The sequence below is a fragment of the Thalassophryne amazonica genome, chromosome 23 (genome assembly GCF_902500255.1).
Source record: "Thalassophryne amazonica chromosome 23, fThaAma1.1, whole genome shotgun sequence".
NCBI classification, from domain to species: Eukaryota; Metazoa; Chordata; class Actinopteri; order Batrachoidiformes; family Batrachoididae; genus Thalassophryne; species Thalassophryne amazonica.
This window is the reverse complement of record NC_047125.1, coordinates 14,281,366-14,303,727: the sequence shown is the minus strand read 5'-3', so window position 1 is coordinate 14,303,727 and position 22,362 is coordinate 14,281,366. Positions and strand designations below refer to the sequence as shown.

The 22,362-nt window shown below is 40.1% G+C and overlaps 1 protein-coding gene across 3 annotated transcripts in view; it reads right to left on the bottom strand.

The window, feature by feature from the left end:
• Positions 1 to 19: 19 nt before the first annotated feature.
• LOC117504562 (oxysterol-binding protein 1-like) overlaps positions 20 to 22,362 on the bottom strand; it is a 27,116-nt gene continuing 4,773 nt past the window's right edge. Inside the window, exons 1-18 of one of the 3 annotated variants that reach the window (XM_034164016.1) lie at positions 19,165 to 19,379; positions 18,549 to 18,722; positions 15,726 to 15,934; positions 15,417 to 15,585; positions 14,077 to 14,188; positions 13,103 to 13,286; positions 12,802 to 12,916; positions 12,571 to 12,628; positions 10,313 to 10,477; positions 7,060 to 7,305; positions 5,151 to 5,271; positions 4,658 to 4,761; positions 4,430 to 4,525; positions 2,753 to 2,940; positions 2,019 to 2,254; positions 1,839 to 1,877; positions 1,637 to 1,696; positions 20 to 136 (exon numbers count right to left, since the gene is read on the bottom strand). In XM_034164016.1, coding sequence (XP_034019907.1) covers positions 54 to 136; positions 1,637 to 1,696; positions 1,839 to 1,877; positions 2,019 to 2,254; positions 2,753 to 2,940; positions 4,430 to 4,525; positions 4,658 to 4,761; positions 5,151 to 5,271; positions 7,060 to 7,305; positions 10,313 to 10,477; positions 12,571 to 12,628; positions 12,802 to 12,916; positions 13,103 to 13,286; positions 14,077 to 14,188; positions 15,417 to 15,585; positions 15,726 to 15,934; positions 18,549 to 18,685 — 2,322 coding nt within the window. In that variant the 5' untranslated portion in view covers positions 18,686 to 18,722; positions 19,165 to 19,379 and the 3' untranslated portion in view covers positions 20 to 53. Of the gene's footprint in view, positions 137 to 570; positions 1,697 to 1,838; positions 1,878 to 2,018; positions 2,255 to 2,752; positions 2,941 to 4,429; positions 4,526 to 4,657; positions 4,762 to 5,150; positions 5,272 to 7,059; positions 7,306 to 10,312; positions 10,478 to 12,570; positions 12,629 to 12,801; positions 12,917 to 13,102; positions 13,287 to 14,076; positions 14,189 to 15,416; positions 15,586 to 15,725; positions 15,935 to 18,548; positions 18,723 to 19,164; positions 19,380 to 22,362 lie in introns of those variants that run through there. The other 2 variants (XM_034164015.1, XM_034164017.1) reach the window with 2 other exon arrangements.

Below are 22,362 nucleotides of genomic sequence, written 5' to 3'. Positions count from 1 at the left end.
AAAAATAAACAAGAAAAAGTTAGTTTGACATAACAGCATTTATTATTTTTAATTTAATACAAAATGGTGCACAAGATCGTGTTCCCTCTCATTGAGTTTGAAAATCCCATTTTGTAGCGATTATGAAGACTTTCCCCTTCCATTAACGAGAGGAGCCACAACACAAGAAAGAAAAAAAAAAAATACACCAGTTCTCAAATTTCCATACATTTATAAAATCAGCAACTTCGAATGACTTTAAATCCCATATCTTTATTCTTCATTTTTAAGTACACTTATAAACAAAATTAAGAAATTCTCTCTCACTCACACACAAAATATATCCCATGTTTTTGGTGTCAAAATGTACTTGCATATTATATATATATATATATATATATATATATATATATATCTTTAAATGTTTGTGTGAAAGTGGGAAATTTCATTTTATATCGCTGAAGTAATAAATTAGAAGCAGTTCTTGAACTTTAACCCATTTATGACTTGTCAGAAAGCACGACGTGGATGAAGAAAAACGTACTGAACCGACAATCACCACCAGAGTGAGAAGGGGAAAAAACTATTTTCTGCATTTTTAAAAATGTAATATACTGTGTAGTGCACAATGGCAGTCAAGAGTACAAACTAATTCCCCCACGAAATACACTAGAGCCTTCATTTCATTAAGACACTAAATTGAAGAAATAAGCAAATATTTACCAACTTCTTAAAGGCCACCAGTCAAGATTTTAACAAACACAATAATCTGGTCATACCACTTTCATCGTCATTTTACTATCAAAGCACGTACGGCTGTGGATGTTAACTGGAACACAATTGCGCAAACATTCACTGAACAGGTGTGGTAGAAAATTAAGCATTCTGATAACGGATTAATCATTTATCGAGTAAAAATTTCATAAGTTCCTCTGGCTCATCTCGCTCAAATGTGGCGATTTGATTTTTGTTATTATTTAAACAAAGTTACTGTAAACAAAACCATCACCGCACAAGATCTGCAGTTTAAAAAGGTGCCAGGAAACCGTAGACACGTTCCAGACTAAATGATTAATCAATTCACGGAGAGGGGTAAAAATCATTATTGGGTGAAACTCTAAAGGAAACAAAACACTACATGACCTCAGGGTGCTACCAGCACAGTGGAGGAGACGTGTCACATGAACCTCTCCTGCTCTTGATCATTAACAGAGCCAACAGAGATGTGAAAAAACAGACTGGAAGGACGGTCTACTGTCTGTTTGGAAGCACTGCCCATTCCACCCCCTTTCCCTTTTCATCACCCAGACCCCTATCAAAGCAGAACGGGATACACAAAGACATCTTTTCCTTCCAGTCCTTTCAGATGTGTAACAGCAGCAGGGGTCGATGCTCAGACGGGATGAGAGCGGTTGGAGGGGCACAAAAAAAAAAAAAAAAAAAAACCCTGTTCGCCCTCTGGACCAGACAGATCTCTTAGAACAGAGAGCCGCTGGAGAGGAAACCAGCCGCTGAAGGCAAACAGGGCTTCGATGTGTCAGTCTCTTCAGCGTGCTTCATAGCTTGCGCTGAGGTCAAAATATGTCTGGACACGCCTCCCAGCTGCTCCGCTCCTTGGCCTCCCAGTAGCCTCCGTTATAGATATGAACTTGCTCACCTGTGATTCGGTCCTCGCAGCGCTCAAACCAAAGCGCTCTGTAGTTGTCATGAGGTGCGGCTAAAAAAAAAAAAAAAGAAAAAAAAAAAAGAATGAATCCACCTGGAATGTCTTGTATTGAAGAATTGCACTCAGTTGTTAGTAGAACAGGAATGAAAGTGTAATGAGGTGATAGTAAAAGGAAAAAAAGAAGAATACTTGCTTTTTAGAGAAGAGTCGGTTAGAGAATCCTCGTCGAAAGCTTTTGGAAAAGAAAAGGTGGATCACAGATTGTGTTTTTTCCCTCCCTCCCACTCAATCCCACAATTTTATTCACATGCAAGATTGAGCGTAGCGCAGAATGAGTGAAGTGCGACTGCAAGAAAGCAAACGATTCCTTTACCTTCTTCTGATTGGCTTGAGGTGCGATGGCTGGCAGCCTCGCGCTCTCGCTCACGCCGGGCATTGCGCTGCTTCTCCTCCAGTCGCTGCTTCTCAGCGTTGGCCTCGTCCCACCGACCCTCCTCCATCAGCCGCTGGTCGGGCCGTCGCCTGCTGTCCGTGGGCGCCACGCCTTCTTCTGGCTCATTCAGCGTGAGCGCCAAGGAAGTGAAATAGTACATGGTGTCCGCACCCTCTCTGAAGCAAACAGCGGAGAAGTAAACGGCATTAAAGACCAAGACTGGATTTAGAATCTGAAATTAGGGGTGGGCAGTAGACCGGTGTCACATGCCTTTTACTTTAATAATGCAGTAAAAGACAAAAAGCAGGGAACATCAAGGGGAGGAATTGAACCCAGAGAAGCTGCGGATGACAGTTCATTACTGTCACGACTGCAATTTGCAAGTAAAAGATATTAACTACCAAATTATATTTATTTGCATGATTATTATTCATTATGTAAGAATGTGACACAGCTCACTGCTTTCAGGAGAATCGCATCTGGAATAAAGTTCCCATAAAAAGCAAGTATGTGGAAATAATTTAGAGCAGTTTTAATAAATAAATGGTTCATGATGCACAATTCTAAACATAATTAAGTTTTGGCTCAGCTGCCACATACTGGCACTAGTTGAAGAAGACGCGAGCCATCCCAGAGGAGCTCAAATGCCTGCAGGTATTCAGGAATGCACTCACGGGAGAACGTTCCTCCTCCAGACTTCTCTGGCCTTGAGAGTTTGATAAACAGTCTTCTGTTTGCCCTCGGCACCGTTCTCAGCCCCCCGGGTGCTCTGCATCACCTTGGAGAACTCCATCTTCTCATCCCATGTGCCCGACAGCACAAAGTGAGCCTTGCCATCCTTGTCCATCACCACCCCAGTTACCTGAGAGACAGACAAAAGGAAAACTAGAGTGCAGAGGGCCCTGTGGGAGACTGGCTCAATTAAAGTCCAAAGCAAAATGGACATTTTCGGCATAAAAATGGCCGCCATTTCCAAATGAACAAATATTAGTGTGTTCGTCTGTTATATGATATATTTAACTGAAATATCTGATCCAGACAACCAATGATTTGTAAAGGAAAATCATGAAAATTATCAGGGGCGCCCAAACATTCGCATACAACTGTGTGTGTGTGTGTATATATATATATATATATGTGTGTGTGTGTGTGTACACACACACAAAATTTATTTCATATTTGTCATTTACATTAATTAAGACCCTACTGTCTTATGTACAATTTGTACATGTTCAATAAAGCCCCTCTATCTATCAATCGATCAGATAAACAGTGTTGTCGCTTTAACTGTGTCTGCAGGAGGGCATGCGTGTGCACATACATGAGCCTTCAACAAGAGAAGTCAGCTTTGAGTTAGCATACACGCTGACGTCCGCCAAATGTCTTGCAAAACATTCCAGAGGTGTTTTCAGGTTGCAGAAAAAAGCATTTTTATTTTTAGAAGTGTTTATTTCTCGCTAGCTTTGACATAATATATGACAAAGAGGTTAAATTTACACACAAACAAAACAGAGTTTGCAGCTAGCTAGACCAGCCACTGACATCACGATGCTGCTGTACACTGATTGACAGGGGTGGCGGCCAATCAGCCTTGTCCTATTGCCAATCAACCATGTCCTATTGCCGGTGGCAGCAATAGGACAAGGTTAGCCATCTTTGAACTTGTCCAAGGTTTGTGTCCCAAGAATGTTCCCTATGAATTTGAAGACTCAAAGGCAGTAATAGGGCTAGACTTAAACAACACACAGACAGTTGGGCAGACGCAAAGTCCGCAATACCCGATGGCCTTATTTGATGGCCTTGGGTAAAAATTATTTTAAAGTAGTTAGAAATACATTTTCCACCCAAACCATCTCAAAATAAGTTGATATAGTTAGACAAAACTATTTTCTGTAATTTTTCCCGTTTAAATCAGTTTTCCACTGGTATAGGGCCCTGTCGCACCATGACGATTTAGCCAGTGTATGCAGGCCGTAGTAAAAATGCCGTTTGAATTATTCTTTTTAAAAGTCATTTATTTTAAATTAGTTATAAAAAATGTTTTAAACTAGTTATAAGTCCATTAGTCATTTCCTTTTTCAGTCAGCTCAGTATAAATGAACGATATAATCAGGCAGAACCAGGCTATTTGAAAAAGTTCCAGTGTCTATGTGGAACTGGAACAAATGAAAAAGGTATTAATTTCCTTTTTAAATCATGTTATTGATTTGACGAGAAAGATACTTTATTTTACACAAGAGTTTGCTGTGCAATGATTAGAGAATGTAATAAGACAAAAGACAAGTAGAAGAAAGGAAAAATACATTTGTAATTCAGCCTGAAACAGTAAAATCACTCTGCATGTTGCCCACCTTCCTGGCAACGTCTCTGGAAAAGTAGCTGTAAGGCGCAAACTTCAAATGGCAGCGGTCTCCAGTGGTGTGGTTCACTATGTCTATCTCTCCAGACTGGAATGGAAGGCAACAGAGGACATGGTTGTGAACGTACGAAATGACTGTGGAGACTAGTTCACTGGCCATGGGAGAAAATTCTATATCATTCAGGGTACTGTGAACCTCTTTCGAGTCACCCGGCCTCACCTGATCGATCCAAAGTTTTCCAACAATGATGTTGTGCACGGTGGTGGTGACTTTCTTCCATGTATAATGATTGTTGCCCTTTTCGAAAACTGCATGAATTGTTCCTGTGAAGGAGAGCAAATGCAGATTAAAAAAACAAGAGCAAACCGAGATTTCTGACGTTCACCAATCCAGATCTGGATCACCTCCAAAATTCAGTGGAGTCTTTCATGCCCTAATATCTATCTGTGGTGAAAATTTTGTAAAAATCTGGGTACGCGCAGTAGTTTTGACATAATCCTGCTAAGCGACAAACAAATAAATAAATGCTGATGGTGGATGTAACAAACAAGATGTTATTTCTAAAATCCAACCTTTGAGTCTCACTTCCCGGTCAACAAAGGTGGGGCACATACACCACTGACAGGTTAATTACTCAGTGTGACGGAAACCTTTTTCAAAACATCAAATAAACATCAACAAGCCCTGTGCACTCATGGATATAAATGCTTACCTAAAGGCATAATGGAAAGGTATTTTCCCCTGAACTTGCTTGCCACTGTGATTTCCTGCCGCAGTGTCCAACCACGATCGGAGATTACGTGATGGGCTGCTGCCGGAGGGTGATGGCTCACCTGGAGAAAAACGTAAAAGACACTTCAAGCATAACAAATGTGACTGTGGAATGAAAGCAGTGGCTGAGTTACACCGTAGGAACACAGCGTGACGACAAGTACAGCACGTGCATCTACAGTAGGACACATTGGCCAATCCCACTCGCCAAATCTCACTTAAAAACGTCTTGCGAGGCTTCACTCCATGTAGTCAGGTTCATAAGTAACTGGACAGTGACAATTTTGCTTGTGTGCATGTCGTGTAGAAATCAGATTTAATCCGGTGGCTGGGTAGAGGTTGCAGACAAAAATACTGGATTAACCACTGATGATACAGTCCTATACACAGCTCTTGTGTTTTCAGAGGCCATCAATAATTGGACGAGTGACTAACATTTAGTTTCATGGGCAGGTGTGGCCTGTTCCCATGTTATTCCATGTTAAACAAAGCATATTAAAAACAAGATCTGAACCCACAGTATTTGCTGTACAGTCCACTGTACCACAGAAACAACAGGCTAAGGAAGGTCAAGCATCACACCAGTACATTAATCTGATTATCTCCTTTGGCGGTCACGTGGGATTCTGAGGACCATGTTCTGGTGAAGCGTGACTCATGAGTATCTTGACCAACCAGGATACACAAACCACTTTATTCAACAAAAGCAGCATTATATGAGAGAGGGAGTTTTTACTCTTGTGCTTAATTAAACAGTTTATTAATCAACAAGAAAAGTAATCCAACAATCTTCAGCATCTCCAATGTGATAATGTTGCTTCTATTTACATTATTATATAATCCAAGTTAAACATCTGTTGGTCACATAAAAACAGAAGATCCAAAAGTTTATTTATTTTTAACAAAATCTATCAGTCATATGGCAGTATCTCAGACTCTGCTGATGGGGTCAAAAGGTTGACTTGAAAGATCAGAATGAGGAATAAAGTAATCTAAGTCACTGGATTTCAAACTGTGAGCCAGAGTTCTTCAGGGGAGGATGCAAAAAATAATAACTGTAAACACTGTTAACCAACAAAAGAAGAAGGGGGAAAAAAGGAAAGAAAATTGTTCGACAACATGCCAGGAGCAAAATGAATAAATTTTTAGTGCATCAATCTACCAGTGAGAAGACAGAGTTTGGGCAACCCAAAAAAAGAAGAAAGTAGAGGATGATCTTCGTTTGCGCCTCTCCACAGCGCATCCCTGCGCGCGTCAAAGACCCAGACTCATTTCTCACACTAAACAAGAGGTGAAACTGGATGAGAGACTAAATATGTATAAAAGTTGAATCAATATTATTTATGTTAAAATGTGTTAGTTATGCCAATGATGCTTAAACACACAGAGATGTTTAAATGTTTTTTAAAATGTTTTAAATAAGATAAAAGGTAAAAATAGAAGAATAGAAAGTTTAAAAACATGTTTAAAATGTTTGAAAAGGGTGTAAAATGTGTGAAAGAATAGAAAGTTCTTTAAAAACATGTTTAAAATGTTTACATAGGCTGTAAAATGTGTAAATGCATAGACAGTTCCTTAAAAACAAATAAATATATTTAAAACGTGTAAAAGAACAAAAAAAAACACACAAAGATGTTGAAATTGTGTGTATGTGGTTTGGGGGAGCACAGCTATTCATTTGGTTTGGGGGGGGGGGGGGCTCACTCTCCCACACTTTGAAAACTCCTGATCTAAGTGATAGAACTGTGGTTCTAAGAAGATGCTGTTTTACTCAGAATTCACTCACACTCACACACACGTTAGGCATTTCCACTTTCATGTCGTGGCCACCATCTCTGTAGAGCTCTCACCTGCTCACACAGAGAGCAGTAGCCGCTCTCTCTCCGGCGATCCAGCTCATACGTCTCGCCCAATAAAGGGTTGAATGGTTTGCCCGTGCGGTGGATGGTGGTGGAGTAAGACGACACTGAAAACGCAGCTACGTAGCACATCTGCTCAAGGGAACTGTGGCACTTTGCGGCTTTGTCCAGTAGCTCATGGTACTCGAGATCCTCCGATAACCGCTGCAGCATTGAAATGGGCTCATTAAAGTTCACCTAAAGTAAAGAAAGAGTTCTTTTTTAAAACCACCTCAAAAACTTGCTAACTTTTCACCTCCACATCTGTCTGTAAACAATAAAATGCATGTTTGTAGTGATGCAAATGCACATGATCACAGATGACATTCCCCTGACATAATACAAGTTTAGATAAAATAAAAAAGAAATTACTCCAAAACTTAAAGTTTGAGACAAAAGAAAAACATGTGGCTGACACTGCAAGGAGAGGCACGACATCTGCCACACTGGTCCAACATTTTTGATAAACCGGACTTTGAAAAATGGACTCTATTTAATACCTTGAACTGTATAAGCTGTAACCTGGTACAAGGTGTGCTTGTGCCTATACTAAGCACAGTCTTGTCCCACCATTGATTTGTCAGCTCAATACCAACCTCACTCTCCCAAGCGGTTTTAAATTTGGTTCCGGAACAGGTGTCAAAAGCCATGAGATCATCATACAAGTGATTTCTGTTTGAATCCAAGGGTCAAAAGAACACCCCATGGTTGTTCAGCAGAGAATGAAGGAAAACACGGAAAAAAAGACAAGAGGCACAATGTCTAATTTCAAAAAAGTGCATTATACTTCTACTTACACCAGACACGGTTACATTGATAAACCATGCGTGCAGCCCAAGGCAACTGGGCTGCAACTATTGGTGAGAAATTGCGAACAGCATCCATGTTTTGATACGTTTGCGAGGGTTCACACAAGTTGCAGGGCCTCGCTGCCGTGTTGCTGGAATTGTGAATATGTAAAAAAAAAAAAAAAAAGAAAAAAAAAGAAAAAAAAAAGGGGGGGGGGGGGGAAGAAAAACTTGCGCAACAAATTTTCTTTTAAATTTCTCGCAGGCATCTCGAACCCTTCTCAATTTACTTTATGTTAAGTCAAAGTACGAGAAATGTGAGACAACTTTATGAGGGGTTGTAACCTATGAAACTAAATTTTCACTGACTGGAGTAAAAATGAGAATCTAACATTCTGGGCATGAGACAGGCATGAAATTAAGCGCACCTATTTTACAAATGTCGCATGAATGCTGCAAATTATTCAGTTTCGCACATATGTTGGAATTTCTACGCATTTATGACATATGAGCCACAAGACCCACTATCTGTAAAACATATCCCAATTGTGTTGCAGGTACCAATTCACACACACGTGACTGAAAGCAAAAACAGCCTAAAACTGATCGGCACACAAAATCAATAATCAAAGTAGTAATCAACAGATCAACGAGCAAAGAATCAAACTAAAATGCTGATTGGAGGGTATACCGCTCTGTACATGTCTTTAAAAAGAGAAAGTTGTGTGTACATTCCCACTTTATAACTTAAGCAACCTTGACACTTGTAGGAATTTGAACCCCACACTGCCACGCAATTCGTCGTGCCAATGCAAGCCTATTTTGTCCCGCTTGATGCCACGCTATATAAAACAAAAATATAACGCAATGCTAAAATACCCTCGGCTGTATGAGCATTGTGTTCTTTATAAATTGCAGTTCTTTAATTAATTATTAAGATCCTATTGTCTTACGACAATTTGTACATCTTCAATAAAGCCCCTTTATCAATCAATCAAAAACAATATGTTTTAAGAGCGGAAGTTGTGCAAATCAAGGAATATTTGTAGATCACTGTCTGTGCATTTGCAGGTATTAATGAGACAAATTTATCTCCAGACGAAGTTAGTTTTGAGTTAGCGGAGGTTAGCATGCAATGTCTTGTAATTGACTCCAGAGGTGTTATCAGGTTACAAAAACAGCATTTTCAGTTTTAGGAGTGTTTATTTCTCACTAGCTTTTACATAATATATAACAAAGTGGTAATATTTACACACAAACGAAACAGAGTTTGCAGCTAGCAACCAGCCTGTGATGTCACCATGCTAACATCCGCAAAATGTCTTGTAAATAAGTTCAGAGGTGTTATTAAGTTCCAAAAACAGCATTTTCAGGTTTAGAAGTGTTTATTTCTCGCTAGCTTTTACATAATATATGAGAAACATGAATATAAACACTCAAAACAAAGTGATTTTGGAGAGACCTACCACTGACGTCACAGTGTTGCTCTACTGATTGGCTGTCACACCCAACACGCAAAAACAAAACTGAACAGATTGAAATAGAATGTGACTTTTTGACCTCTTAAAATAGGTCAAGGTTACCCATCTTTGAAATTTTGTAAGGTCTGTGTCCCAAGAATGTTCCCTGTAAATCTAAAGACTCTGGCAGTAATAGGACCGGACTTATGCTGAGCACAGGCACACGGACGGATGCAAAGCCTTCGCAATACCCGATGGCCATATTTGATCGACTCCGGTAATAAAATAATCATTTTGTAGCCGATGACACATTTGCTCTCAGAACTTGGCTGATGAAACATTCTCTCATTGCTCCCAGAATCACAGAGAAATTATCTACAGCTACAGGCTGTCTCGTGCGCGTCGTGATTGGTACAGTAAGACAGTTGCATTTTCATTCTCTCATCATCATCGTTCAAATACGCTGCACTGTGGCATTGAGACTTACTGACACGCAGTGACTCACAGTGTTTTGCAATGTTAACGACTAGTTCACAAAATTAATGCGTGCCAGAAGTTTTGAACATTTAGAAATTTTCTTTGCATACTGGCACGCAGCCACGCACAGTTGGCAACAATTTACAATGATTTTACACACTGGCAGGCCACACTGTGTGTTAGTGTGGGGATCAAATTTGTGCAAGTATCAAGGCACCTTAAATGTTTTGCCAAGGTTTGTTTCCAACAGCCAGGAACTAAAATGGATTAACTTATCTTCTGACAGAGATAGAAAAATCCTGTCAAAGCAAACAATAAAATGTTGTTTGCCCAGTATGGCAAGGCTACCAACAATTCTGTGTTGTCAAAACTACAGTGTGACAGAATCCGACTCAAGTCTTGACAGGACAATAAAAATCACTCACACACATTTAGCATTTACACACTGACAGAAGCCAGGTAAAAGAAGGAAATACTGACGGGCATGGGGATCTTGGACAGCTCTTTGCCGATGCAGTTCTTCATGATACTCCAAAGATTTAGAGAATAGTTGGGTTTATCCGGGATCCGAGTCCGCCTCTTCTTAACGGGCAACACTTCCAGTGAGGGAGAATCCTGGTTGTTTGCTAGAGGCTCCTCATTCAGCTACAAGGCATCAACAGAAGACAGACGATTTTGTAAAAAAAATAAAATAACATAATGCAATTTGAAACTATATTTAGAACTATAAGGGCACTTTCACCACAAACATTTCTGATGGCTGAGACCAAGAACTCAATGAAAACCTGCATCTAACACAAAGGCCCTTTCCCTTTATTTTGCACGTTTACATGAATGCTGGGCCACCAAGAAGTGCACAGCTGGTTCTGGATCCTATTGAGAATGGTTGTTGGCTGTCAGCACACTTTATTTTTGCCAAAAGTTAACTTATCAAATGAATAGTCAACACCTTGCTGCACATTTAAGCAGTTATTGTCGTCATCTAGTGGGCCATGTGAGCATTTCAGGGCTTATGTACATTTCCTACTTGAAACCCAAAATTCAGTTTTTAAAAAAAGGCTTTATAAATGTCAGAAACGCATGTTTTGGGGTTTGTTTTTTTTTTTGGGGGGGGGGGGGCAAATCTTTGACTGCCCAGTATTAATGTTAATTAATTCAATTTTGAGAATTTTATGGTTCTTGAGTTTTAGGATGTGGAAGGGTTTGCCGGAATGACAGCAATTTCTCTTGACAAGCACAACTTTCAGTTGTGAAATTGTAAATTGACACAAAATCAAGCTATAATATGAAGTTCATGTTTTACATGCCTACCAAACGGGGTTGGTTTTTTGGAGGGGAGGAGGATGGCAGTCTGTACCTAGCATGGATCAAATGTGATCTGTTGCACCGCCAAGTCCAAGCTATTGTAACATTTTAACTCTAGTGCGCCGGTCGTCGATATATAGCGGACCGCCATGCACTACACTCCCTGCCGGTCTTCTAAATATCGATCACCAGAGAAACTGTCACTGGCTGCCGGTCCGCTATAGTGTTGGGAGGGTACCCTCAGAACTGGCATTATAACCAATGATGAACACCAAGGATTAGCTGAAGTCCAGTTCACATGCATACGTCAGACGCACTTCCGGGTCTAATGTTCGTTTTGCACTGGTTAGACAAGCCTCTCCCCAATATAGGGGGGCTGTCCGACCGCGTGAGTAAGAACAAAGAAACCAACTGAATTATGGTGACGACAGCAGATACTGTTGCTGATGAAGACAGCATACTTGACAATGTTGAACCAGGGAGTAGGAAATTATTCAGGGAAATCTTTATGACACAAAATTCCAATAATGAATTTCTGTGTATCGAGTCAAATGTCAACAAACTGGAGCCTGCAGAACTCAAAGATGTACACTGGACAAATGGCATTTTGGAGCTGAAATGTGCCGCAGTTCACGAGAGAGTCTCATGGAGAGGACAGGTGCTGTAGATGTTTCATTTAGGATAATCTGATTCCAAACCCCCAACGGCTCTTTTCAGGGCCACCCAGATCCACAACAGAATTGCAAAGTCCTTGCAAATTATATACTTGGTTGAATAATGGCATTACTCACATTTTAGGATAGTATTTTCAAAAGGGTAACCCATATTCTTCAATATATGCATGACGGTTCTCCATTTTGACTGAATCAGGATTACTGATGAATAGGTGTCTAGGGAATAAGATCTCTATTGTATTCTACATTCTTTATTCTACTGATTATGACTTTCATCTGGGTATTGTGTCTTACAGTGGGGAGATTTGGCTGTTTTCACTGCACATGAATTTTCACTTCGTTGTAATCCAGCCTGGCAGACAGACAGGCTGGGGATGCTTAACATCCCGTCATGGGGAAGGGGCCAACTGATAAACACAGCAGCAGGACAAGGGTTACAGAAAAAATATTTGTGTGTGTTATATATTCCTTTGAACAGAGTTGCATTCTCACAGGTGTCATAAAAACTCTTTAAAAAACAAAACAAAACAAAAAAAACACTCAAGACAAAGAAAGAAAGAAAATAAGACACAAAGTGCTTTCAGGCACCTTCTTCATCTTGATTCACCCATTCCTAAAGACAACACAGCAGCGTAATCTGTGAGAGCTGTCATTTGCCAATTATTTTCTATCATCACTGAAGAGACCATTATTTAACAGGGTGTAGGCTAAAAATAATCCACAAACCTCTTCTTTCAAAGACAACAAAATGAAACATACCGACTGATCATCGGGGCACAGTTCACTGTTGAAGCCGCTGACATTACTGCTTGACCGCCTGTGACAAATTCAAAACAACAAGAGATTCCTCCATAATGTGAACACTTACGTCAAATCAACAAAAGCACACAAAGCAATGAAACTGTTAACTGACGGCAATCTTAAAATAACATTCCACCATTCACGTTATCCTCCCTGCAAAGTCATAATGTCAGAACCCAGTGTACTCACTTGTGGAACTGTGGGTCTGCAGGAACAGTAATAAACTCAGGCGCCTCTTCCATGGCATCAAAGAACTCATTGTCGTCATCATCACTTGCTTCACCCTTTCCAAGGCCAGAAGGATCTGTGGAAAAAGTTCAGAACTGAACAGTTGCATATATTTGTATTTCTTCTTCAAAAATGAAACCTTGCCATAAAGTGTTCCCTTTGACAGGCTAATATCGTTCAGCATTTGTGTTGATTTTCTTAACAACAACAACAAAAAAATCTGTTAAAGTTGAAAAGGTGTTCTGTTTTGAGTGGGCCTTACTTTTGCTGTTGGCAGTAGCGTTAGCCTGTGCTGCCCCCCTGAATGCTCTCTCCAGGTGATTATGCTGCTTGGCAAGTTGCTCTAAGGTCTCCTCCAGCCTCACCCGCTGTTCATGTTCTGCCTGAAAGGCCTTCTGCCATCGTTTGGTGTGTGTCTGAGCCAATGCAAGGAAGTCTCTGCACGCCTGTATAAACACAGTACTGGAATGTACAAGTGTAACAACTCACAAAAAGTGAAATAACCCAGAGGCTGTGCAAATCTGTGTTTTTCAAAAATCAATCTACTACTATAAGCAACAGATTTGTCACAACACACACCTCTTGAAATAGAGCAATAGCTCCGCCTGGTGGACATTTAATGCAGGTACAATATTCACCAAGAGCCCAAGCATATCCACAGTACACAACCAAGAGAAGAAGGGGATGGGAGGGAGGAGCTTGTGAGGTTTTCATAACTGGGGACTCCAGAAAAATAATGCAAAAGCCAAGGCATACAAAAAAAAAAAAAAAAAAAAAAAAATTGCATACAAGTACATGTACCGTTTTGAGGAAGGAGCATATTTCCAAAATGCCACAAGAAACCACCAAAAAAAATAAATAAAAGTACTTAATTCTTTCACCAAAAAATCAAATCTAGGCTTGCATCATAGATGTACCTTCTAGCAAATTGTAAATGAACTTTCAGGGCTTCTTTTTAAGAAAATCCTCCTCTATACCACTTCATCATGTGTATAACTGGGGATACAAAACATCCTCATATAAAATCAACAATAATGATAATAATATTAAAGCAAACAGAGCTCTGGTGTCGGAATAGTATTGGTATCGGCAGATATCCAAATTCAGGTATTGGGATTGGATTGGAAGTTTAAAAAATGTGGATAGGTGCATCCCAACCTGGAAACACAAGTAATGTCTGACATTCCAATACCATATTTGCACTTACTGTATGTATATCATAAATCTCACACTCACATTTATCATAGCGTTCGAGGTAATCCGAAACAATGTGGCCCGTTCTGTCACTTGACGAATCTTATCTCCAGCTTCTCCAGGCAGACGCAAGCTGTCGAGTTCCGACAAAGACCTGGAATACATATTATTGTGCAACTTGTTGGAAAAGCCAGAGCAAAAGCATTTTATTGTAAAACAGTGGCAGAGCCTGACTGTGAAGAGATGATGGTCTCACACTGTGAGGTTTTACTAATGTGTGATAAAAGAGTGGCTGAAAAGACAAAACTGTTGACCACTTCTTACTTTCATCCTGTAGTGGTTGACCTGCTCACCTCAAACCGGACAGTCTACTTTAAGAACACACACACATGCGTGCAAACAATGTTTCAAATATGAAATGATCCCACCCGCTGTGTCCCTAACTGGACACCATGCTTTGCTCCACTGGATGCCACGCATTGTGCACTGGATGCTGCGTACATAAAATAATTATTTTGTAGGGGATTAATCATTTTCTCTTTGAGCTGGCTGTTGAAAACGCCTCTAATTGCTTCCGGAATCACAGAGGACCACTCCTGCAGCAGCTTTTCTCTCTCGCATGCGCACTGAATGAGGTGAAGAAAGCATTTGGAACAGTTTAAAAAGGTAATTACTTGTAATGTTTATATTGTAATGGCTTGGTAAAACAGTTGCATGTTCATCTCTTCTTGTGTGCAGCTGTAAAAGTATGTTTATGATAGATTTAACATCTCGTTATAATTGTTCAGATGAGCTGCGCTGTGATGCAGTGCGCTGACGCAATCACTCACACAGTGTTTTTGACTTTTTAACCCTCAAAATTCTACACACACAAAGGCCAACAAAGTGTTGAGCAAAGGGTTTGAATATGTATGCACGTGAAAAAAACAAAAACTTTTGTCATGTTGTCGTTATGGGGTGTTGTGAGTTGAATTTTGAGGGCAAAGTGAATTTGCTCCATTTTGAGGTAAGACTGTAACATAACAAATGAGGAAAAAGTGAAGTGCTATGAATATTTTCCAGATGTACTGTAAAGTAAAATAAAAAAAAACTGATATAACATAGCCATGTACTATATTTTAAATGCAATCACGATTGCAAAATAATGCTTTTGTTTTTTATTAAAACCACCTTGTGTGCACGGTATAGTCAGATCCGTAAACCGTAAGACCTCTGATAATTTAGAAAATGTTAATATGGGCATGTTTTGATATAAAAACAGCACTTGGCTGAGAACCATAGTACTGTTTACACTGAAGATGAAAGCAAAACCACAGCAAAAAAAAAAAAAAAAAAAAAAAAAAAAAAAAGACAAAAAGAAAAAAAAATTGTGTTAGCCTGACCTCTGGAGGGCAGAACCGTGCTTTGAGATTAAGTCATTGCAAGTGCTGAGATCCTCCATTTTGCTTCCCAGCGTTCTGAGAGCAGACTGAACTTCAGAATTCTGTGACCCACCACCTTGTCCAGGTGGCACAGGTGGGCAGGATGATGAAAAGTCATCCCCAGAGTCATCTGTTAAACATAAAAGCAGCAGGGGAAAAAAATTAATGAGGTTTAAAAACTGCCTGTATTCAGAATTACAGCCTCTACAATCTAAGAAAGTACAAACAACATGATTACCAAATGCTTTCTTTGTCTCCATGCAATCTTACCTGACTCAGCCTGCAGGCGGACTGCCTTGGCTTTGGCCAGCTCCAGTGCTGTGATCCAACGCTGACGTTCCACCTCACAGCTGGCTTTCAGGTGATAGGTCTGTGTCCCACCGTTGGAGATGACAAAATTGCAAGCATCTTCCACTGTGATGTTTGCTGTGGCCAAGTTGATTGTACCTCTACATGTGTGGCCCATCTCTGCCTGGGTCCTAAAACAAATAAAAATAAAATCAGAGCCACTTGAATTAAGCTGCAAAGAAATGCTACTCTCCCTCAATTTTGGATTGAAGTGACATTTGTTGCTTAAAACAAGACTCAAAAATTGACTCCATCAAAAGAAGATGTTGGCCTGTAAATGGACAGCTGCTCACAGGGTACTGAATCTTTAAATTTATTCCTCTAAAAATTAACATGACCACGGAAATGGCATGAAGCATCATTTCGGGCAGCTGCTCCGATCTGTAAGTTATGCTGTTAGCTCATGTGACTAAATTACAGAAATGTTAAGGTCCAGGTTTGAGAGGAAACGATGTCTGGTGAACAGTGTTTTGTATTTGGTAAGCTTCTGTTTCAATAAAAATACCAACATGGTTGGATTTGGGGTTTTTTTTCTTCTTCTTACATAAGCAGGTTAAAGTAAACAGACCAGAAATCTCCAATGCCAGGAATTCAACATTCAACCAATATATATATATATATATATATATATATATATATATATATATATATAAAATTATTTCTTGAAATAATTTCTTGAAATCCTGGCATCACAAATTTCTGGATGGACTGAATTTAAAAAATAATAATAATCAACTCCAAACTTTCCTTTTCCCCTGCCCTCGCAATTTCAATGACTAAAAATAAATAACGGTGTTAAAAATCCATGACAAATTTGACTTACTTGAACGCTTCCAATGATCACTTAATAAAATATTGGCAAAAACTTCATGAACAGGAATTGCAGAAAGCCTAAAGAAATTTTGCAGTTTCATGAGCTAAAATAACGTGCATTTTTAACTTAACAAATGTCCAAATTTTACTTAAGCTTCTTTCTGGGCACATAAATATTGTATAGCAGCTTTTAATATACATATATAAGCAGGCATGCACATAACTGGTACTCATGGTGCTTCTACCTGCTAAAAATAAATGATATGCAACAGAAAACACAAGGCATGCGCTTCATACGAGTAAAGCAATGACAGATTGTATGAAGCATGTTTCCCTCTGCTTTGCATCAATGATGCTTATCAAACACGAGCACCATGAGTAACAGTTATGTGCACCTCTGTATTTAAGTTAAAGATACATTAAAGGTTGCTAAAATGTTGCCACTCTACTGTGCCAGCAAGTTACCATGAGGACATTTTCAACATTAACAAAAGAAAGAAGCCAATAATTTTGAATGTGCTCATTACATTTGAAATTAGAGCAATGCCACAGTTAATTACTCGTAATACGGTCAATCCATCAATAGCAATGGTTCCCAAACTCCACAATCTGCCTCTGCCCACATTCTTGGATGGTTCTGGTGCATTTACATAACCAGTAGGTGAGACAGGGCATGGGTACACAAAACATGTATTTTTTTATTAGATCTCAATTTAAATTCTGATCACAGTTTATTTAATTTGAAACACAAATTCAACAGTAACAGAATTATAAGCACAGCTAAATCTGTCAATATTTTATCTCAACATGAAAAATTTGCTCGGATTATAATTCTGTTACCATAGAAGTACCCATTTTTTTCTGAAAACTGCACACTAGCATTAAGGAATTAGGAAACAACATTATCTCTGCTGATAGACACGAGGGGTGGGAATCTTTAGGCCCCTCAGGACAATGCACAGGGTTACAATTTGAATTAAGTGATTTTCGATACATCTTTTTTCCAAAACAAGATTTTTTTTCTCTCTCTCACTGTGTAACTATTCTTTACTTTTCAAATCAAAGTATTTGTTATGATCCATAATGAACTCATTTCCAATACATTCAGTAACAGCTTTACTTTGCCTTGTTTGGTGTCATTTTTTTTCCAGCACAACCTCACCTGTGTGCCTTTACAATTTTTCTTTTATTCTGACATACGGTATTAACACAATGAGGCTAAATACACAAAAACATTAAATCTGAATAGAAATTGTTTTTTTCTTCTTACTGTGAAAACCATAAATATGTTTAACATGCCATTTTTATAACTTGGAATGTGAATATAAATTGTAAATTCCAAAGACATATGTACAAATGTAGCAAAGTTATATGACCACTCAAAAAACAATTCCTATCCAAAACAAGACAGTAGACACAGGTCTCACACACAGGAGTATCACTCCTCCTGTTGTCCACCGAGATAGTGTTTGCACTTTAGTTCAACCCAATCAAGCACAGAATTGTTTAGACTGGTGATGGTCTAATGGTTAAACAGTGGGCTTCAGACCAGAGGATCCTTGGTTAAAACCCCAGTCTGGCCGGACAATCACTACAGACCATTGGGAGAGATCCTCAATCCACAAGTTGCACCCGGTGTGTCGCGAGCGCCTTGTATGGCAGCACCCTGACATCGATGTGTGTGTGTGAATGTGAGGCATTATTGTAAAGCACGTTGAGCTTATGATATAGATGGAAAAGCACTATATAAATGCAGTCCATTTACCATTTAACATTTACATTAAAAAATTCTATATTTTGATGATTGACATTTGTGAATGAATTCACGATAGTCCACATTAAGATGCAGCTAAGAACAGAATCCCCACCACCCCTATTATTCTGCTTTAAACTGGTTAGCAGAAGCAAATCAAGTTTTGCAGGAATGCTCACCTGTAGTATGACAACAACCCATTGCTGAGGACAAACCACCTCCGCTGATAACCTTTGATGTAATTTGTCCACTTGAACACCCATCCTTTGTAGGTGTCACCAGCAGGGCTGGGTATGGGGGTCCTGGGCTCTGACATCACAGCCCCCAAAACTCAAGATGCAAACACAGGGAACCTTTAGATTAATGAAAGAAATTTTAAATACAATAAGACCAGGCGTGTGGTTTTATATAGACAAGCATGGCACCATAGTAATAATTTCCGTTGACGTTTCACCAGTGAGGAGTGGCAGGTCAAAGGTCAACTATGAAACGTTTTAAGGATGAAACTATCGACGCTGAAATAAAACCAAATTGTCATGTTTGACCACCACGAATGTCTTAAATGTAATCATACACACTAAACATCAGGCTGAAGTGTTAGCAAATTTGATCGTTTCAATTTTCTGGGGAAGGTAGTCGCGAAGAACATGACAGTATAGTAACTAGCTAGCCACTGTTAGCTCCATCAAGTTTGACACCTGACATTTGCGGATTTATCAGTTTCTAAGAAGCAAACAGAACACAATGACAGGCAAACGTTAGTTAGCTTTCCAACTCGCCGACCGCTGTGTTTACCTTGACGTGTCCGAAATGTGAGATCAGGTGACGTCACGGCTAATTTGGATACCCATAAAAGCTGACGAGCTAACTGAACGACACGCCACAGAGCCAACTAATTTCAACGTCGAAAACAGCGGCGGCGCAGCTTTTAATAAAAAAAAAATATTCCGGCGAATTTAACTGTTTATGCTTAACTGTTGCAGTTGCGTATCACGAAACCACTAGCTAGCTAAAGGTTAGCTCACACCCGGTGTAACAGCATTCCAACTCGAGCAGAAACAATGTAGATTTGGTTCCACTAGATGTCACACAAAAAAAAAAAAAAAAAAAAAAATATATATATATATATATATATATATGTATACTCAACAAAAATATAAATGCAACACTTTTGATTTTGCTCCCATTTTGTATGAGATGAATTCAAAGATCTAAAACTTTTTCCACATACACAATATCACCATTTCCCTCAAACATTGTTCACAAACCAGTCTAAATCTGTGATAGTGAGCACTTCTCCTTTGCTGAGATAATCCATCCCACCTCACAGGTGTGCCATATCAAGATGCTGATTAGACACCATGATTAGTGCACAGGTGTGCCTTAGACTGCCCACAATAAAAGGCCACTCTGAAAGGTGCAGCTTTGTTTTATTGGGGGGGGGATACCAGTCAGTATCTGGTGTGACCACCATTTGCCTCATGCAGTGCAACACATCTCCTTTGCATCATCCGTGAAGAGAACACCTCGCCAACGTGCCAAACGGCAGCGAATGTGAGCATTTGCCCACTCAAATTGGTTACGACGACGAACTGGAGTCAGGTCGAGACCCCGATGAGGACGACGAGCATGCAGATGAGCTTCCCTGAGACGGTTTCTGACAGTTTGTGCAGAAATTCTTTGGTTATGCAAACCGATTGTTCCAGCAGCTGTCCGAGTCGCTGGTCTCAGACGATCTTGGAGGTGAACATGCTGGATGTGGAGGTCCTGGGCTGGTGTGGTTACACGTGGTCTGCGGTTGTGAGGATGGTTGGATGTACTGCCAAATTCTCTGAAACGCCTTTGGAGACGGCTTATGGTAGAAAAATGAACATTCAATACACGAGCAACAGCTCTGGTTGACATTCCTGCTGTCAGCATGACAATTGCACGCTCCCTCAAATCTTGCGACATCTGTGGCATTGTGCTGTGTGATAAAACTGCACCTTTCAGAGTGGCCTTTTATTGTGGGCAGTCTAAGGCACACCTGTGCACTAATCATGGTGTCTAATCAGCATCTTGATATGGCACACCTGTGAGGTGGGATGGATTATCTCAGCAAAGGAGAAGTGCTCACTATCACAGATTTAAACTGGTTTGTGAACAATATTTGAGGGAAATGGTGATATTGTGTATGTGGAAAAAGTTTTAGATCCTTGAGTTCATCTCATACAAAATGGGAGCAAAACCAAAAGTGTTGTGTTTATATTTTTGTTGAGTATATATATATATATATATATATATATATATATATATATATATATATATGTGTGTGTGTTACTATATATAAAACAATTTATGTTACTGTGGCGACCCCGAACACAAAAAGTGGGAGCAGCCAAATGGACAACCAACAGCCATAGAAGTGGAGAGACTTCTATGGTTACAGCGTTGCGTTATTCTAAAATAGATGAAATTCATTTTTTCCCCAAAAATTCTGCTCACAACACCCCATAATGACAACATGTTAAAGTTATTTTTTAATTTTTGCAAATTTATTAAAAATAAAATGCTAAGAAATAACATGTACACAAGTATTCACATCCTTTGCTCAATACTTTGTTGATGCACCTTTGGCAGCAATTACAGCCTCAAGTCTTCTTGAATGCCATAAGCTTGGCGCACCAATCTTTGCAAAGTTTTGCCCATTCCTCTTTCCAGCACCAGATCTCTCCACAGATGCTCGGATTCAGGTACGGACTCTGGCTGGGCCACTCAAGGACATTTACAGAGTTGTCCTGAAGCCACTCCTTTGATATCTTGGCTGTGCTTGGGGTCATTGTCCTTATGAAAGATGAACCATCACCCCAGTCTGAGGTCAAGAGTACTCTGGAGCAGGTTTTCAACCAGGATGTCTCTGTACATTATGGCATTCATCTTTACCTCAATTCTGACGAGTCTCCCAGTTCCTGCCACTGAAAAACATCCCCACAGCATGATGCTGCCACCACCATGCTTCACCGTAGGGATGATGCTTGGTTTCCTTCTAACATGACGCCTGGCATTCACACCAAAGAGTCAGGCCAAATCTTTGTCTCATCAGACCAGAGAATTTTGTTTCTCATGGTCTGAGAGCCCTTCAGGTGCCTTTTGGCAAACTCCAGGTGGGCTGCCATGTGCCTTTTACTTAAGAGTGGCTTCAATCTGGCCACTCTACCATATAGACCTGATTAGGGGATTGTTGCAGAGATGGCTGACCTACTGGAAGTTTCTCCTCTCTCCACAGAGGAATGCTGGAGCTTTGATAGAGTGACCGTCGGGTTTTTGGTCACCTGCCCTGACTATTGCTCTTCTCCCCTGATCGCTCAGTTTAGACAGGTGGCCAGTTCTAGGAAGAGTTCTAGTGGATCCAAACTTCTTTCATTTACAGATGATGAAGCCACTGTGCTCACTGGGACCTTCAACTCAGCAGAAATGTTTCTGTACCCTTCCCCAGATTTGTGCCTCCAGACAATCCTGTCTCAGAGGTCTACAGACAATTCCTTCGACTTCATGCTTGGTTTGTGCTCTGACATACACTTCTTCTTCTTGGTTCTCGGCAGGCTAGGCACGTTCAGTGCACTGCTGTCCCCCTCGGGTCATAAGACATAAAAAAGTAAGTCCTTCGGCTGCTCCCTTGTTTTGCACTCGGGGTCGCCACAGCAAATCCAAGGTGGATCTGCATGTTGAATTGGCATGTTTTACACCAGATGCCCTTCCTGACGCAACTCCACATTACATGGAGAAATGTGACAAGGGTGGGATTTGAACCCGGAACCTTCTGCACTGACACCAAGCGCATTACCCACTTGGCCCTGCCCCCCGGCCTATACCCCTTCGTCCTTGCTCCTTCACAAATCCATGAACCCCCCCCACCCACACACACACACACACACACAATCCTGGATCTGCCCCTGCGTTATTCAGCGTATTAGATTATGTAAAGTTTTTCAAAATAATAGCACTAAGTTTATT